The following is a 16,926-nucleotide window of genomic DNA, read 5'->3' as shown; positions in this document are numbered from 1 at the left end:
ATAGCCCATGGTGCTCGTTGGTTGGAAATAAATTGGTGATTGTTGCGTTTCCAGCTTTGTTTTCGTTTTCATTATGATTTACATATGTACTAGAACTTCATGGCTTTCCCCACCCTCTCAAGATAAAATTCTTGCCCTAGTTCTTTTTTGGGTTCTAATTGTTAGTTTTCTTGTAAACGTCGTGATATGCCGGAGTAACACCATAAACTCTATCCTAGTTTTAATTTAGTCTTGATCTTACCATTACACGCATTAATGCAGCCCAAGTTTCGTGTCCTTAAGAGTAAGGATCGACCATCATATAGAACCTTGGTCTGTATCGCAATTGGTACATTGATGAGCAGCGATAATTAAAGCATTACAGAAAAAGAATGATGAGCACCTGGCGTAAATAATTACTCAAGGCCCTGCGCTTCTCCTACAGGCTACAACAGCACATTATCCAAAAAAGCAAGCAGAAAGGAACTTATATGCAACGAGGATAACGGATAAATAAACGATTGGCAAAAGAAAACCGCCAGGATCATTTGGCATAGCAAATAGACTGTACAGCATTATAGACAGGTATCTCACAGACTTAAAATGCCCTTGGACTGTTTTCCTGTTAAAAAAAATTCTCTTTTCTAACATGGAAATTATCTACAGAATCTAATTCAGAGACCACCAGTGTTAACCAAATCCAAACCCTTCATTGGCTTCATGAATGGCAAGCAATAGCCTCTCCTCCAGGTGCTCTTTAGAGGGATACTCCGGGAGATCCAGCTGGTTGAAACTGCACCCAGCAAACATACATTAGAAGTGTGTGCAGTAAAAATAACTAATGAAGATAAAGATATAAAATACAAAACACTCCGTCCAATCTCAATGGCTTCATTTGATCAAAGATGGAGCCAGGTCAAATGGATAAAGAAAGAAGTCTTTACATGACATGTGAACAAATTGATGTCAGTAGTTGAGATGTAATCAAAGATTAGGACAGTTTCATAATATTACTCTGCATTAGATTAAAATACTCATTTAAGAAAGCTTTCCTATCTCATAGAAAAGCTGCCAATTCATCCTTGCAGTAAATTAGGATGCACACAGAAAGGAAAGAAAGAGAACTAATTTGCAGAGGGAGCAACATGGATCTTCTTCAGCAATTAAAATTAGAATGAAAACAAAAAGGACAATCATAGTTTCATTTCAGATGATAAAGTAATTACCATGTATGTGCTGAAGGCAAGTGATCAGGACTACCGTAAGCCTTGTGGATCTGAAATTTCTGGGAACCTGAAATTCCTTGTAGTGCACTAAACCCTTCCAATGGCACCTGGAGAAGTTGACAAAAACTTGATCGGGATGATTGCAGGAGACATAAAGCATGAAACTGTAATCAAATGAAAGCAACAAACTACCTTTGAGGTCCCAGTGACAAATTGTAGAAGGCGAGCCTTGTCTTCCTTGCTAAAACCTTGAATGATTTCCCAAAACCACTGAATAACTGGTGATGCTGGGCTGTATCCAGAATATTCTGTATTTGCCCTCAAGTCATCAACTGCAAAGCAAGGGAATATCACATATAAGGAGCAGCTCTTCTTTCTCGATATAGACAAATAACTATCTATGGCAGGATTACAACATCAAGTAACAAATAAGGGAATAGTGAACATACGATCGATGTCTGGTAGACCGCTAATTAATAACTCGAGTTCCTTATCATGAAAAACAGAAATGAGATCCCGCGGAATCAGTTCACTGAATCCTTCCAGAAAAGCATTTATCTGAGGGCGGATAGCAGTCGTCAACCGATGTTCAGCAACTAAGTCAACGTACTGTTGCTTATTTTCCTCGGTAACTCTAATATTTCGTCCACCCGGAATCAGTTCGTAGTCAGTAACCTGCATTACACAAATTTCAATCAGAACTTCTGAAACAAAAATGTTGAAATTTCACTCCTCGCTAAATAACTCATACCTCATTGCGTTCATAAAGTATCAACTTCTCTTCATCAGCATCAATGCTGAATGTAAGGTCCAAAATGTCGCTTATGTCATTCTGTACAAAGCAAGAAACGTGAGCAGAACAAATATTTAAGCATCATTTCCGTAATAACTAAGAAATCAGAAGACACTGCACCTCAAGCAACCATTTCAAATTTTTGAAGTAGTCAGGATCAATAGCTTCAATATCATGATATGTCACTTTAGCGCCCAATATATGCTTGTAGAAGGATCGTGTAAAATGAACATCAAGAAGTTGACCATCAAATAATGCCTTCCCAACCTGGGATGTACATAAAGCACATGAGATATTGTTAAACTGAATGACTCAAGCAAAACAGAAAAAAGTAGGTACTCACAACTCGCCCAACAAATTTGAAGTATGAAAGGTGCTCAGTTTGGTACACGGAGTTGGGATTTGGCTGAAATGTTGCTTCATTGCCAACTGTAGTAAACAACAGTGCTCCCTTATCAAAAATTACTCTGGACAGCAACTGATACCATTCCCTAGTAAGTCCACCAGCATCAATCCCTTCTTCCCCTTGGAAATGAACAGTCAACCTCCCTTTCAATTCTTGAGTTGTTCTCATGCGCAGCTGATTATATGAATCTTCAAGTATATAAGCTCTCCTCACAGAAATTCTCAGAGGACTATGATGATGATCATGTTGATGTTTAATCTTAGATTTAAAGTGGGATCTTTTATTGTCAAAATCAACAAAACGAGGAACCTTCAGCATGATGGAGAAAGACTTCTCTAGAAGGCCAGGATTCTGCCGGACAAACGCATTAAGGAGTTTTCTGTGCTTCTCTGCAAATTTTACAAAAGCAATGTGCTTCTCATCAACTTTCATTGCAGATGTAGGTGTTTTCGGCTGCATAGCAGAAGCAGTTGCTTCTTCTGGATCAGGAATTGTAGCAATACTAAAATCCTGTCCTGCACCCAAATGTCCAGGATGCAACTTCTCACACATCACAAAAAATGACTCTATGTACGGTAAAATATTTTGTGTGCCTGCTGGAAGTGGAGGCATTGCTCCAGAAGGTTTAGATGTGGTAACAAGGGACGAGTGCGACGGGTTGGTTGCTGTTTCAGAAAAACACTCTATTTTGCTAATACAAGTGCTCAGCTCCTGCCATAGAGGTTCTAAAGCTGTGTTAATGTCCAAAACCAGGCTGACAGTAGCCCCATGCTCCTTCTCAGAAAGAATTTGATTATCCTTGTTCTTGTCACCAATTGAAGCAACAAGGGTGCTTAATGCTTGCAAAACTCTGAGTATCACAGCGCCATCAGTTGAAGTGGTACTGAGCAGTGCTTTTTCTACTTCCCTAAACTTGTTTAACTCGTCCAACGCAGATCTTGTCAGGCTTTGCACAGAGCCAGCTAGCTCAGTAATAAATAAATGACAAAGGGCGGGAGCTATGGCCACCAATTTTTTCAGTACCTCAGCTACCAATGAGTAAGCATTGTCTGACAGACTAACAAAAGAAGAAAACATTAAACAGCTTCAACAATGAATAAATCATATATTATTCAGCAACATTAAGTATAAAAAAAACCACTGAAGGTTCAAAATGTACTTGGTCGTGTGAAAAAGATAGCTGAGTCTTACATTTCAAGGAAGTGCATGTGCAACCAAACACATAATTTTGTGCCTCATACAGAAGCCACATGCATGAAAATTTTGAAAATAACGCCACACTAAGCAATTAGTTTATTTATCTAAGTCTTCCTTTGAAAAAGAAAGAAAATAGACAGCAAGTACAATATTAGTTCAGTACATCAATAAGCCAGCCAACTCACAAGACAATCAATTAAGGAGCATGGCACAACCCCCCCCCCTCCCCCCAAAAAAAAAGGAGGCATCTCATAAGAAGTACTATCTACTGAACTTATCAAATCAAACAAGAGATGCTCTTTTTTTCGTAATATCTACTGAAGTTCAAACCAGAGTATTTAATATTTTAAAATACGTCGATGCAATAGCACTAAAGCAGCATGTAGAAATACATAATGTCAAACGACTTGAATAAGCACATTACAGGATAAGGGACTAGCTTACCCTTCTCTGGCAAGCAATGAGCACAGGAGTCGAAGTTCTAAATGTGGAAGACTAAGCAAAATACTTTCAGTAGTTTGGTCTCCGCCTGCAACAGAGGATGAGGCTCCGGACTTGTCCTCAACCTCAGATGAAGCTGCATGAGATTCAGCATTCATCTCAGTAGTAGATTGAACTGGAGGACCAGTTGGTTGTTCTGTAGAGGACGATCCAGGTTCTTCACGTGCATTTGATTTGCTTTCGGTGTTCAGGACTATAACATCTAGCAGATTTAACAGCTAGATCCAAAAGAGAAATTGTTAAGACGCCAAGAAATACCAACTAATGACTACTCAAAGAGACATCCCACTTGTGCAAACTACCTGCTCTAGATGCGCGACACTTCTCAAGTAAAGGGGATGATTCAAGAGGCCCAAAAGCAATGCAAGAGCTACTTGTCCTTCAAGCTGCAATCTTTCCGGTCCACCAGCCTCAACCATCACAGCTTTTCCACGTCTCTGATCTGGACTTATTGGCCCTTCCACCACTGGTCGAGGGAGCCTGAATTCAAGTAGAGTCTTTGCAACCAAAGAATGGTTCTTCGCCAAGTATGTAAGGGTCTCAAGAACACGACGAGATAGTAAAGGAGGAATTCCTACAAGACAATGAGATGAATCAAATTTACCCAAGGCAAAAACAACAAAAAAGAAAACAACTGCAGTAGCAAGACTAGTACGTAATACACAACCAAAAAGTTGAAGCAAGGCTAAGGTCTAACCATCAAGATGTTGAGGACGCGAATACATCACGTTACTTTGGCAACCATATAGCCGATATGGGGGCTCAGCAGTATTCAGATTAGCAGGCCGTCCAACATCAAGCATCAATAAGTCCATAAGGATTTTAACTAAAGCAGCTCTTGTTTCAGCATGTGCACTGAGATTCAACAGCAGCCTCTGTAGAGAAACTTTGTAGATTGGCTGCAAGGGACCAGACGTGTCAACATTCAAATCATAGATGCAAAAAATCAGCAATTTAAGCTGACCAGGTTTATACCTGGAAGACGCGGAGCAACCGCACCAACGCTCTTAAGCCCTCAGTGTCAACTAAGGGAGACCCATCTGCCTCCAGAGGCTTACTTCCAGCTGATCTACGGGAAAAGGTTCCACCAGCCCTGTCCAATTGTTCATTCCGTCTAGAGTCGCCTCTACGACTTCTAGGATACATACCAAAAAGTGTCCGGTTATACCTCCGCGCAAACCTCTCACGCAACATATTTGCTTCCGCCACAAGAGCAGGTGTTAAATTAGCAAGAATAGCATCCGAAGAAGTCAAAAGGACCTGAGACATGAAATATTAAGATCCAAAGATAGCCATAAAAAGATTAATGGGAGTCCAACTTTAATCACAACCTGAAGAATTGAAGAAGAAAAAATAGGAAAACAGGATTTCTCTTGTTTGTGTAAATGAAATGAAGGTTCACGTAAAAATAGAAATTCATCTGAAGTAGTACCTCTTCCCGTAATTCCGAAGGGAATGTAGCAATAATCGACACGGTGTCCATCTCAACAGGTTGGCCCTCTAATTCTTGTGACTGCTGCAGCCTTTGTGCCCGTTGCTGTGCCAAAACTTCTTCTCGGATATCAGGTGGGAGGGCTGCCAGAAATTCTGGATCAATATCTCCACTAGTTTGAGGCTCAGAATTTTGTGGTTGAGTTGCTTGACTTTGTTGAGCTGAGAGAACCTCAGCTCGCAACTCTTCAGGAAGTGCCTCTAGAAATGCAGGATCAATTGATCGAGAATCAGCATCCACATTAGGTTGCTGTTCTTCACCTGGACCACTTTGTTCTGCTTCTTGACTTGGATGTTCCGAAGCTTCAGATACACTATGAAGGGCTACATCCCTCGCACTTACCTGTGTAGAATTTCCAAAAGAAACATTAGTCCTCCTAGTTCGAACATCTGCTGCGGCTTGCCTATCTCCGCCATCATCATGCCCATCTGCACTTCCAATTTCAACGTCAAGACTTCGAAGACTTTCACCCAGAGTTGCACCACTTCCACTGCTTTCTTGGCTAACTGCCTCAACGTCCCTTATGGCAACATCATTCTGTTCAAACTGCATTTCGACAGGTTGAGACTGTCCACCAGGTGAATCTGCTCCCTGAGTAGAAACATTGGCCACAGGTGTTGCATCAGCACGGCCAGATCCATCCAGAACTGTTGAGGGGGCAGTTGCATCTCTGGCTTCATTATTGCTGTTGTTCTCCAGAGCAGCTGCAGCAGTTTCAGCTGCCTCACCTGATCCAGCAAACTGGGTGGCCTCACCTCTATTCTGAGACCCCTCTGTGGCATCTTGATCAGCCGCTTTCTCGGGGGTTGACCGCCTCAAATGGGAAACAAGCATATTCTCAAAACCCTGTGGAAGAGCAGAGGCATTTGATCCACCACTTTGTTGGTTATCAGTAGTCCATAAATTAAACCGTTGGTTGTGACGGCTGCTCCGAAGAGAACGGAAAACAGAATCCAGCCGAGATGAGGTTCCTTCTGAGCTCCGATCTGAATAAGCATCGCGAATATTCTCTGTCATGAGCACAAAGGGACCAATGAGGTTTATTTTGAAACCAATAAACAAAAGCACGTGATACATCATTGCACACCAGCGAAAAATTATGATAGTAACCAGAAGTAGTCCAGATACCTGATTGCCGTGGTTGACCCAATTGTAGCGAGGAAGAGGGTTCTACTAGAAGAGGGTGTTGTGAAGGAGCAGTGCTGTCACCATTTCTTCCCAAAAGATTGTAGATGGACGTGGTACGCCCCTGGCGCCTAGAGCCAAAAACTTCAACAGGCATAACATGTAAAGTTTCACTAGAGAGGCTATTGTCTCGGCCAAATACCTCAATATGGTCAAAAACATTTATTCCATTTATTCCATTCATTCCATCACCCAGTCGAAGTATTACACCATCCTCCTCATCCTCGTCGTCCTCATCCTCTTCATCCATTACCTCCTCATCAAAATCATCTTCGTCTATTTCTTGGTCATCTTGATCAGTATCAGGATGTTGTAAGTGATGAGCTTCATCTTCCTCAAGATCATTCTGTTCTTCTTCATCCCCCTCTTCATCTTCATCAACCTCATCTCCTTCATCGCCTGACATCTCATCGTCGTCGTCCTCATCATCGTCATCTTCATCTTCATCAAGATTCTCTTGTACATCAGGCTGGATTTCAAATCTTATCTCAAGGCCATTTTCCAGATTTCTAGTATCATCATTACTTTCATGCATGTAATCATCTTCATTAGATGGACCAAAACCCCCATCAATATCCTGGTCATGTTCCATATCATCAGTGACAGCTTCAGACCCACCAAAGTTTTGAGACGCACCAAAGGACTCAATGTGATCTGTTGGCACTGGATTCCCGTTAGGCTGTCCTGCAGTTTCATTAGTCTGTAATGCAAAGGCATCATTAGTAATCCCAGGTTGACTAAGATCCTGAGATTTTGTTGACTGTTCTCCTTTCCCAGCATTGGATTCAGCCGCATGCACATACTCCTTTGTTACCAACTCCAGAACTTTTACAATGCCAGTAACAACCTTGGAAGAATCAGTATGATCCAGGTCCAGGACATGAAGGGCTCGAGTTAGAGATTGAACCAAACCTACATCTATGAAAGTAGCTGAAGCTTCTGCTGAGATGGAAGAACCTGTAGGTGCCCGAGCAGTCAGTACATCATTGAGAAGATCAATAAATGCTTGAATATCGGTTGCTGGTGCCCTAAAACCTTTTTCAAGCTCAACAAAATCACTAAAGACACTGTTAATCTCTGTAAAGATTCTTTTCCTTGCCTCTGTCGAGCGAACACAAGATGCCACCAAAAACTGGCTAGCTCTGCTCGAAAGTTTTTGCCTCCAGTCCACATCAGTTTTTCTCTCTTTCCTAGAACTCTTGGAATGTGGTAAAAACTTATGAAGAATATGATGAAAAATTCCACCAGTAACGTGCCCTGTGGGGCTCCGTTGAGGAGCAGCTATGCAGCTGCTAACCTCAGAATCTCTTCGAAGCAGAATATGAACTGAAGCAGTGTACATCAAAAAAATCTCAGTCAGAAGCTTCAAAATGAATACAATCTTAGCCATAGATGCAGACAATTCATGGCTATCAGCTTCACTTGCTTCAGAAGCTGACACGATAGCTTTCCCTTTACCCTTGTTTGCAGACACATCAATGTCCATATCTGTTGAATTACAGCTCTCCTTTGTCACCTGTTCGTCTTTCAAGGGAGGAACAAACTTTACAACTGGATCCAAGAGAAGCTCAATGACATTTACAAAGCTATGAGGTGGCTTTCGATGGACTTTGACATTCTTAGAACTCGCATCAAGAGTCTTGCCCTGTACTCCATGGCTCACATTACCAACACCAGACTTCAGATCTGCATTCTGGACTTTATCTTTGTCATCTGATTTCTCTCTCTCCCTATCTTTGTCCTTTTTGTCCTTGTCACGGTCTCTCAACAAGACTACATAAGGTCGTTCACCAACCATCTCCACTTGGCACACTGAACGAGCAGCCCGCATGAAAATCACTGGATCCCGTTGAATAACAGAAGTCAAATTTAACAGGAAATTACGAGGTGTGAGCCTTCCACTTGACTGCCTATTAGAAGCAGTTACAACATTGTGTCGTATCTCGGCTTCCATAGCTTGCTGTAGAGTCTGAGGATCCTCAAGAATATGCCGTATTATAGTAGCAGCAATATTGTCAAACCCAATAAACAAGCTGCTCGTTGGCAAGGAAAGCAGCAACTGCAATCCACCAGCATCCAGAAAGTTAACAGCAACTGGGTGAGTTCTTGTAAGAGTTGCACATAGCTGCAGCACAGCATGCATTGTTTCTGAGGGAAGGTGGTTCCTCATACAACCACAAGCTATTTCAACAAGCCGCTTCTGCTCCAGTACATCCAGATATTTTGGAGACAAAGACTGCAACTTATTATATTTATCCTCGTTGATCGAAACTGGTTTCTGTGTAGCATCGTCTCTCTTCAGCTGTTCCAGAATATCAGCATTTAACTTCTGATCCACCTGAGCAAGCCGATCAATAGCAACAAAAGCTGCTGTCACCCATTTGGGAACTTTCTCCCTATCAAATGAACTGGAAATCCATTGTGAGAGAAGATCAGATGAAACTTTGACCAAACCATTCTTTGAAGCTATCTCTCTGGCCTCGGTATCTTCATTAAGGATCAGAGCCAGAACATGAAAGAGATTAGAAAGAATGCTGCTGTTACAATCCTCAGAGGCATTACTAGAAAGCTTCACCTGTTCAACGATAAATGAAACCACAGCTGATCTATGTTCACCATCATTTTGGGAGCATATCATCACAAGAAGATCCCTGACAGGAAAAGCAAGAGAGTCTTTCATCTGTAGAAGCTTTCGGCATGTTGACAACAAATCATCAACAGGAGGAGGCTGAACTATTTCTTCATCAATTGTCTGGCTGCTTTCTTTGGGAACATCTTCCTTTGCATCCGATCCAGAGTTCCCAAGAGACATTGCAAGGGCACGGGCGAGTTCATCATCTTCTTGTGGTGCTTCCTCTGGATGCGAGAATAACCACTCCATTGCTAGCTCAACACTATTTGACCCAACCTGCCTCAAAGCCTCTTCTGCCCTACTCCTGGAGAACCCCATTTCAACAATTGTAGAAATTGTAGCTTCATTTGGAGGAGGACCAGACACGCGAGCAGCAGTACTATTTGCGTTTCTGACTTCTACTCCAGAGTAGATGTGTCTAATGATGTTGAGAACTGCTGCAATGAAATCATAATTACATTCTGTGAATTGCGGATGAGTCCAAACGGGAAGAACCGTCTTCAATACCATGGACTGAAGAACCTTTACAAACGTCTCCTCATCCCGTGGAAATGGGATATCACCACTTATCAAAGGTTGATTGAGTAAATGCTTTGTGAAAGGAGATAGAATTAAAGATGAAGTCACCAGATGATCCATCAGCTTCCCATAACTTCCCAAGGAACCATATATCCATGAACGGTCTGCATCTTCAACTCCATCCTGCCTGGAATGTGTCTCATCAGTTTCCATAGGAGAAGTAGGAGCTCTATTGACGGCAAAGAGTAATTGACTAGTAGCTTCAAATGTGGTCAACACTGACTGCATAACCCCACGCCCATAAAGGCAATTTAGAATAACAGCATTGCACGAATCAGGCTTGTCCAGTAGAATCCCATCAATAAATTCAATAACCTTGCCAAAATAACGACATTTGGTTGACACAGATGCCTCCGATCCAGAAGTACTTACATGACCTCCAAAATTCATGTGATCAATAGCAATTGAAGCAAATGTTGAAGCAACAGATTTTGACGGAGCTGAAACATTGAGCATATCATCCCGCCTTCGCGATGGAAGTAGCATCACCTTGCCCAACTCTTGAAACAAATGGGTGATATGGATTGACAGGGATTTTACCATATCGCGGCAGGAATGATAATAGGACCTTTGTCTGTCCTCTTTTCGGTTACTGGTTCCGGCATCATCAAGAGAATCTGATGGTTGTGAATGATGACTAGCTTCTATCCGGAGGTTTGAAGGACCATCAGTGGTCTGACGTTGCTGAAGACCAGAAGCTCTAGTCAGATCACGATACAGATTGATCAGATCAAAAAATTGTGACTCAAAACTCCACCCTGACATCCTCCTGCGAAGTAATGGATCAAGAAACTGCCTGAAGGAATTTAATCTTTGTTCTTCACTATCAGTTGCACTCAATTCTGACTGTCGCGCCTCATCACTTGTACCAGCACCGCCTTCCTCTACATCAACCTTAGATTCTTCAAGCAATGCTATCTGCCAAAGAATTTCACGATGAATACGACCAATATCTTCCAAGACATCTTTGCTACCATTTCCAAACTCTGTTAACAGAGCAGTGACCCATCGGTTGTCTTTGGAGGCAGCCAAAAATAAAAGAAACTCAACTAGAAAAAGTGAAGAAAAAGTCTTCTCTGGAATATTTTTAGGATCCAGCAGAAAAGCACCAGAAACAACATCAAAACCAGACAATGCTTTTTTCAGATGATCCTTGAGAAAGGAACAAAAAGCACGAGCCAAAGCAGCCGAGTGGTGTTGAGTAAAAGTCTTGAAGACCATGGTGCTATGTAATGCTATGGACATCCCTTCAGACGACTGGGCAACACTAGGCCGTAAGAGTAGTTTCAACAAAGCTTCAATTCCTGACTTCTCCACGAATAGCCGACAAGTTTCAGAGTTCTCCATTGTACGGTGAACAAGTACCATCACATGAAAGACAGCCAACTGAATGAACTGCTCATCACTGATGGCTTCACCAGTTGAATAAGTTGATTCGACCAATGAGCTGGATGCAACACTCTCCCTGTTATCCGCGTCCATGTCCATTTCAGTAGTTTCACTTGATTTCCCTGATGACTCCGCATGTTCACCATCACCCCGTGAAGCAATACTGTTAACAATCTCAATTATTAAATCCACTCCAGTACCTCTCAGTGAAGATACATGGCGCAACAGCTCTTCCACAGCATTTGCCAAAGGGACAATACCTTCATTCATAGCTACCACGTATTTCTTGTTGGTAAATATGTCGACAAGGAAACGCAATGCTGAAGTTTCCTTCACTGATTCCAGTCCCTTCCCATTAAGGCAAATTGCACCAAGACCATTAGGTACACAAGTAAGAGCTTTTGGAGAAGGTAGTATTCCAGACACCACTGAGGACAAAAAAGCATTAGGAAGACCCAACTCATGCAAAGCAGGGAAACATGTGGGGTCTTTGTGAATTATTTCACTCATAACAGTAACCGCCGAGGAATAAATATCACCTCCAAATCTTTCCACATTACTAAATATCAGACACAAAGTGGCAGGTAAAGATGCATCGTTAGAACTCTGCGATCTGGCCGAATTTGCAGGAGCATAGGTAGCAGACCCAAGTGCCTTCAACAAGACCCTAATAAGTCTCTTTTGAGAATATGATTGTTCATCACTAGATTTAAAATGCTCACCAATGATCATAGAATTGTCATCATCTCCAGCCATGTCAATCACTCTGTGCACTTCTATCTGTAACCTATTTGCCAAAAGCTCTACTCCACCCAAATCTTTGAAAAGGGTTACTGCTGCATTACTATAATCCAGAAGCTTTTGCAGTGTTTTCACAGCCAGGCAAACAAGATGTATATGTGCAGGCTCAGCATCCTCTACTAGAGGCAAAAAAGTTGGCACCATTCCAGACCCTCGAATAACACTCCCAGAACTAGAAGAAGATATCACATGTAGCAAGTAAAACTGCAGAACAGCTTCAACAAAGGACACAGATGACAAGTCATTTGAGCTGTTAAGTGACAAAATTGCTCTCTGTAGAACATTTAGGAGAATCATGCGATTACCACCAGCAAAACTGATGCTTGACCCACTCAAAATCCTCGCCCGCTCATGCGATGATGCATAAGCAGCTAATTGCGCACCCAAGGCATTCATTGCTAGCGTTCTAACATTTCCGGAGATGGTTTCTTCAGATCTGACAATCCTGATCAACTCATTTGTGTATTCAGGTTCATTAGCAAAAAAGGATGCAAGTTCATCATGAGAATCACTAGCCTGGACAAGCACAATGAAAGCAAGAAGACAGATTTTGCTGTAAAGCCTGCATACCCTGGGGGAGCGGAACGCGTGTGCATATCTGATTCTTGTTAGCAACGCAAACCTTTGCTCAGGAGGAATATTGTACTGCTCAGTGCAGAACTTCATTAGCGCCAGATCTTCCTCTTTCCGTACATGGAGATCAGGTATGTGAATTACATTCAAGCTTGTTGACACTGCACCATCCCCAGCTTCAGCATTGTTTTGAGTATTGGCACTATGCAACTCAAAATAAAGGGTAGAGCCCAACTGATAAAGTGACTTGTCACCATCATTTTCCACATTGGATGGAAACAAAGATAGGCCTTCATCCTGACTTCTTTCGTTTACAGTAACGCAATAATACAAGCCCAGACCTTCTTCCTTGCTTCCCCACCCCTGCGCGAGTGACAGGAGACAGCTATTTATAGAACCACATCCGACCAGCTTACCACTTGCATGTAGCTTGGATGGATTTATTTTTACTAATACAGCAAGAGTCTCTAATGTTGCGATGAGGATCTCAGGATCTGTTGAAGCCAGCAAGAGTTTGAAATGCTGCCAGAGAACAAAGGAAATAAATTCAGACATCATCAATACACATAAATACTTTTTAAGACGTTCATCCACAAACGAGCAAAAAGTTTTAGCATCTTCAGCTTACCTCCAGGCCACTAAATGAACCCTTGTTATGACAATTTTCTAGTATGATCTGCATCACGCGTAAGATTTGAAGAACTGCCTGCTTGGGGAAAGGGCTATCATCTCCTAATATGTTATCAGACAAGAGAAGATCTTTCCTACTACATAGATATGACTTGAAATACGTATCAAAATGTAGAAACAATGGTCTCCAGTGATGAAAATTTCCCTGAAAAGAGAAGTCCAAGTAAGTAAAAGTCCAAGTAAGTAAAAAGCAGGATAAGCAGAGGTAAGATGTATTCACCTTGCCATACTCCCAGCGGAAACCGGAAAGAGGTATTGCAATATCTTGTAATGGACATTGGATGACCTTGTCGATAAAGACCTTTATTCTGGGAGGCTGACATGAGGACAAATGCACAATAAGCTCATGCAAGTGAATGGAGAGAAAACTTGAAAAGGAGGACACAATCACGAAAGATAGAAATAGCTTCAACTGCAGGAGAGAATCAGTAATGGAAAACAGAAATCCTTGCAATTCTTTCAAGCAGCAGTAAGTCAAGGCCCTAATCAGATGATATATCGCTTTGTTATTTCCTTACATATGACTAAATCAGTGTATATTACTAGATCCATGAATAGCTGATTAGATCCTCCCCCCCCTCCCCCAAAAAAAAACCTTAAAAACTACTCCTATAAGAATAACCTCTATTCCACCGAATAAAACATAAAAAGAGGATGAACAATGGTAAAGCTTGATGTTAAGGAACACGCTTTGCTAGAAGCATAAAATGGGGAAAAAACTTAAGAGCCATTTTGGACCATGATATACCATTTCAATTCTTAACCCATGCCAGCATCTTCAGCTGTAAAGGAGCACCCATTAAAAAGTAATAAGGGAAGGAACTATTATCACTGTTGGTTTGAAGCTATAATAAGGGAAGGAACTATTATCACTGTTAGTTTGAAGCTATGTCTTTTTCCAGGTAGGTCTCAGTTTAGATTGCAGTGAAACGGTATTAAGAATGCAACCCATGAAATGAAGATACAAAATCCAATAAAAAATAAAGCTAATTTAATGTAACCGCCAGTCTTTCACAAAAAGGAGTGGTGATAAGCATAGAGCGTGCCACAATTTCTTGTATCCATAACTGGATATGATTCGAGATACTACAAATAACAAATTATTGAAACACCATCTTCTCCTGGTTTATAGAAAATAGAGAAAAGATACAAAGCTTTCCCTCAGGAGTTCTAATTGTATTAAGTAATATTTATGAAGTGCTTATACAAATTAATGAAGGTTCAGTTTCCGAGGACTGGTAGGCACAAGGAAAGAAGGCGTCCTTTTATTGTGTCAATTAAAGTGCAGAATCAGATTTTCAATTTCAGTCTCTTTCAAGATTCAAATATACACTAGTGGGCATATACGCGGAACGTATTCAAGCTACAGAAGGGGAAAAGTATCCTCCTGATAACAATATCTAGTGCTTATCGGTATTTATGGGTGGTTAGGAAACTTCACTAATCTAAACTTTAATGCTATGAACCAATATATTTTCCTTTAGATTTTCTGCCTCAGATGTACCAAACTTGTTCTCTTTGATTTCAATTTACTTTTATAAAGTCCTACCAGTAGCCAGCTACAACCAAGGATTCTTTGAGCAGAGGCAGATATTTTCTAATCGCCACTCATTGACTACGTAATTGAATTACTCTTGACACACCATAAAAGTCAAATGTGATTAGAATAATGTGTCACCGATTTCGTGAGCATCACACGAGTAGCTGCAACTATTATTCGACGAATATGCAGCACTAGAGCCAATATATTATATCCTTCTACATTAGCTAGCAACTTCAACCTCTCATCAACCATGACAGGAACCAATCTATTTTTTTAATAAAGACCATGAAAGGAACCAGTCTTAAACCCTAGGATCTAGAGCTAGCATATCCTGATATGAGTGCCGCAAAGCTGCAAACTTGATAGTAAAAATCAAGCTAGTCATATTCAATATTAATTTTGATAATTTTCTTTACCAAGGACTTTTATAGTTAGTAGTATCAGCTGTCAAACAAGTTTGAACAGTCGATATCAGTAAAGAAGAAATAGATATCTAGCAGTAACACAATTTTAGATATTTTCAGTATCTTGTAACCAAATACAAATCAAACCCGCGGCTTTTCATAGATTCTGAACTTGCTACATAACAAAGACAATGATTTTTGACTCACATGGCACGAGTACACTTGTAACAGATATAATAAGTTTCAGACCCAGACGGCATCAGTACTTATGACAGCTTCTCAACGTGTCAATCACAAAAAAGCAGATAAAATAGGGATTGCATAAACACTTAAAAGATTAACTTCTAATTCACAACTCCACAACAAGCAATTTCCGGACAAAACCCTAATAACACACATCCCACGTCTTGAATAAAGATAAAATTAACACTATCAGGAAATGTACATTGTGAAATAATTCCATAAAACCCTAACTGCCATGTCCACACCAAGCGATTTTGATACAAACCCTAAATAACACGCAGCACCAACCGAATACTAACTTCAAAAAAAAAAATTATGAACGGAAGGAGTAAAAGGAGTACATACAGGCTCAGAGTCGAGTTTAATAGATGGACCAATGGCTCCTTCGCTGGAGAGAAGTTGCCGTAACCTCGACGGCAAACTCGATCTTAAAGTCGTCATATTCAACTTCTATTGTATTTACTGCCGCACATACAAATCCAAACACACAAATCAGATAGCAAAAAATAACCCCAAAAATCCAAAATAAGAACTTTTCAAACATTCACATACATCAAAAAAATCAAAATAAAGACATAAAACATTAAATCGATCAAATAAATACACAAAATAATAATCGACAGTGATTTTTTTTTCTATTTGTACCTGAATTAAAAAAGTCACGGATATGTGACTCATCCAGAGAGTGTAGTCTGTACAGAAAACAGGGTTTATAGAGAGGAGGAGAAGAAAGGAAAACCCCAAGGCCAAGAAAGAGAATTTGGTGGGGAGGTGAAGGGGGGGTGGGGGGTTCCTTTTGCCTTTGGTGTGAGAAATTGGTTTAACTAGTACTAACCCTGGGAACGATGGCAGGGGAGGAGATTATATACATGGTAAGCTACACACAAATTTAGTCTTCTTCTATTTTGAGGGTCTTCGATTCAAGTCGGTTTTGCTATTTGGTCCCTTCTTTTTCCAGTCTCTTCTAAATTTTCCCTTTGTTTCTTACCTTTCTATTTTTTTTATTTTTTTAAATATAATTAAAGAGATATAGAGATAAGTTTTTCATAATAATAAATAAAAACTAAAAGTATCACGAGTTATCTGCATTTAATTTTAACTTAGAACATATATTGATCAAGAAAAAAACAATAATTTGTCAAAATAAGTGTAATAAAAGAACAATATTGTTCGTAAGAATACGATATTGTAATATATATATATATATAATAAATTTTAAATATTTTATCAATATATGGGTTCTTTTTCTTCTCAATAAGGAGAATATAAAAATTATCTTTGGTGGCGTGTCAC

General features: G+C 40.5%; 1 protein-coding gene across 1 annotated transcript; it reads right to left on the bottom strand.

The window, feature by feature from the left end:
* Window positions 1-482: 482 nt before the first annotated feature.
* On the bottom strand, window positions 483-16,512 carry LOC104225379 (E3 ubiquitin-protein ligase UPL2-like). The gene is made up of 17 exons (XM_009777155.2): window positions 16,279-16,512; window positions 15,979-16,095; window positions 13,664-13,759; window positions 13,382-13,588; window positions 6,723-13,275; window positions 5,535-6,604; window positions 5,078-5,362; window positions 4,800-5,001; window positions 4,405-4,676; window positions 4,046-4,320; window positions 2,342-3,461; window positions 2,119-2,265; window positions 1,957-2,037; window positions 1,655-1,880; window positions 1,398-1,537; window positions 1,206-1,312; window positions 483-772 (listed from the first exon to the last, which is right to left on the bottom strand). The coding sequence occupies exons 2-17, from the start codon at window positions 16,072-16,074 to the stop codon at window positions 670-672; spliced, it is 10,980 nt and encodes a 3,659-aa protein (XP_009775457.1). The 5' UTR covers window positions 16,075-16,095; window positions 16,279-16,512; the 3' UTR covers window positions 483-669.
* Window positions 16,513-16,926: the final 414 nt, after the last annotated feature.

This window comes from Nicotiana sylvestris, chromosome 4 (genome assembly GCF_000393655.2).
Source record: "Nicotiana sylvestris chromosome 4, ASM39365v2, whole genome shotgun sequence".
Lineage (NCBI taxonomy): Eukaryota > Viridiplantae > Streptophyta > Magnoliopsida > Solanales > Solanaceae > Nicotiana > Nicotiana sylvestris.
The sequence above is the reverse complement of the archived record's forward strand: the minus strand, read 5'-3'. Positions and strand labels throughout refer to the sequence as shown.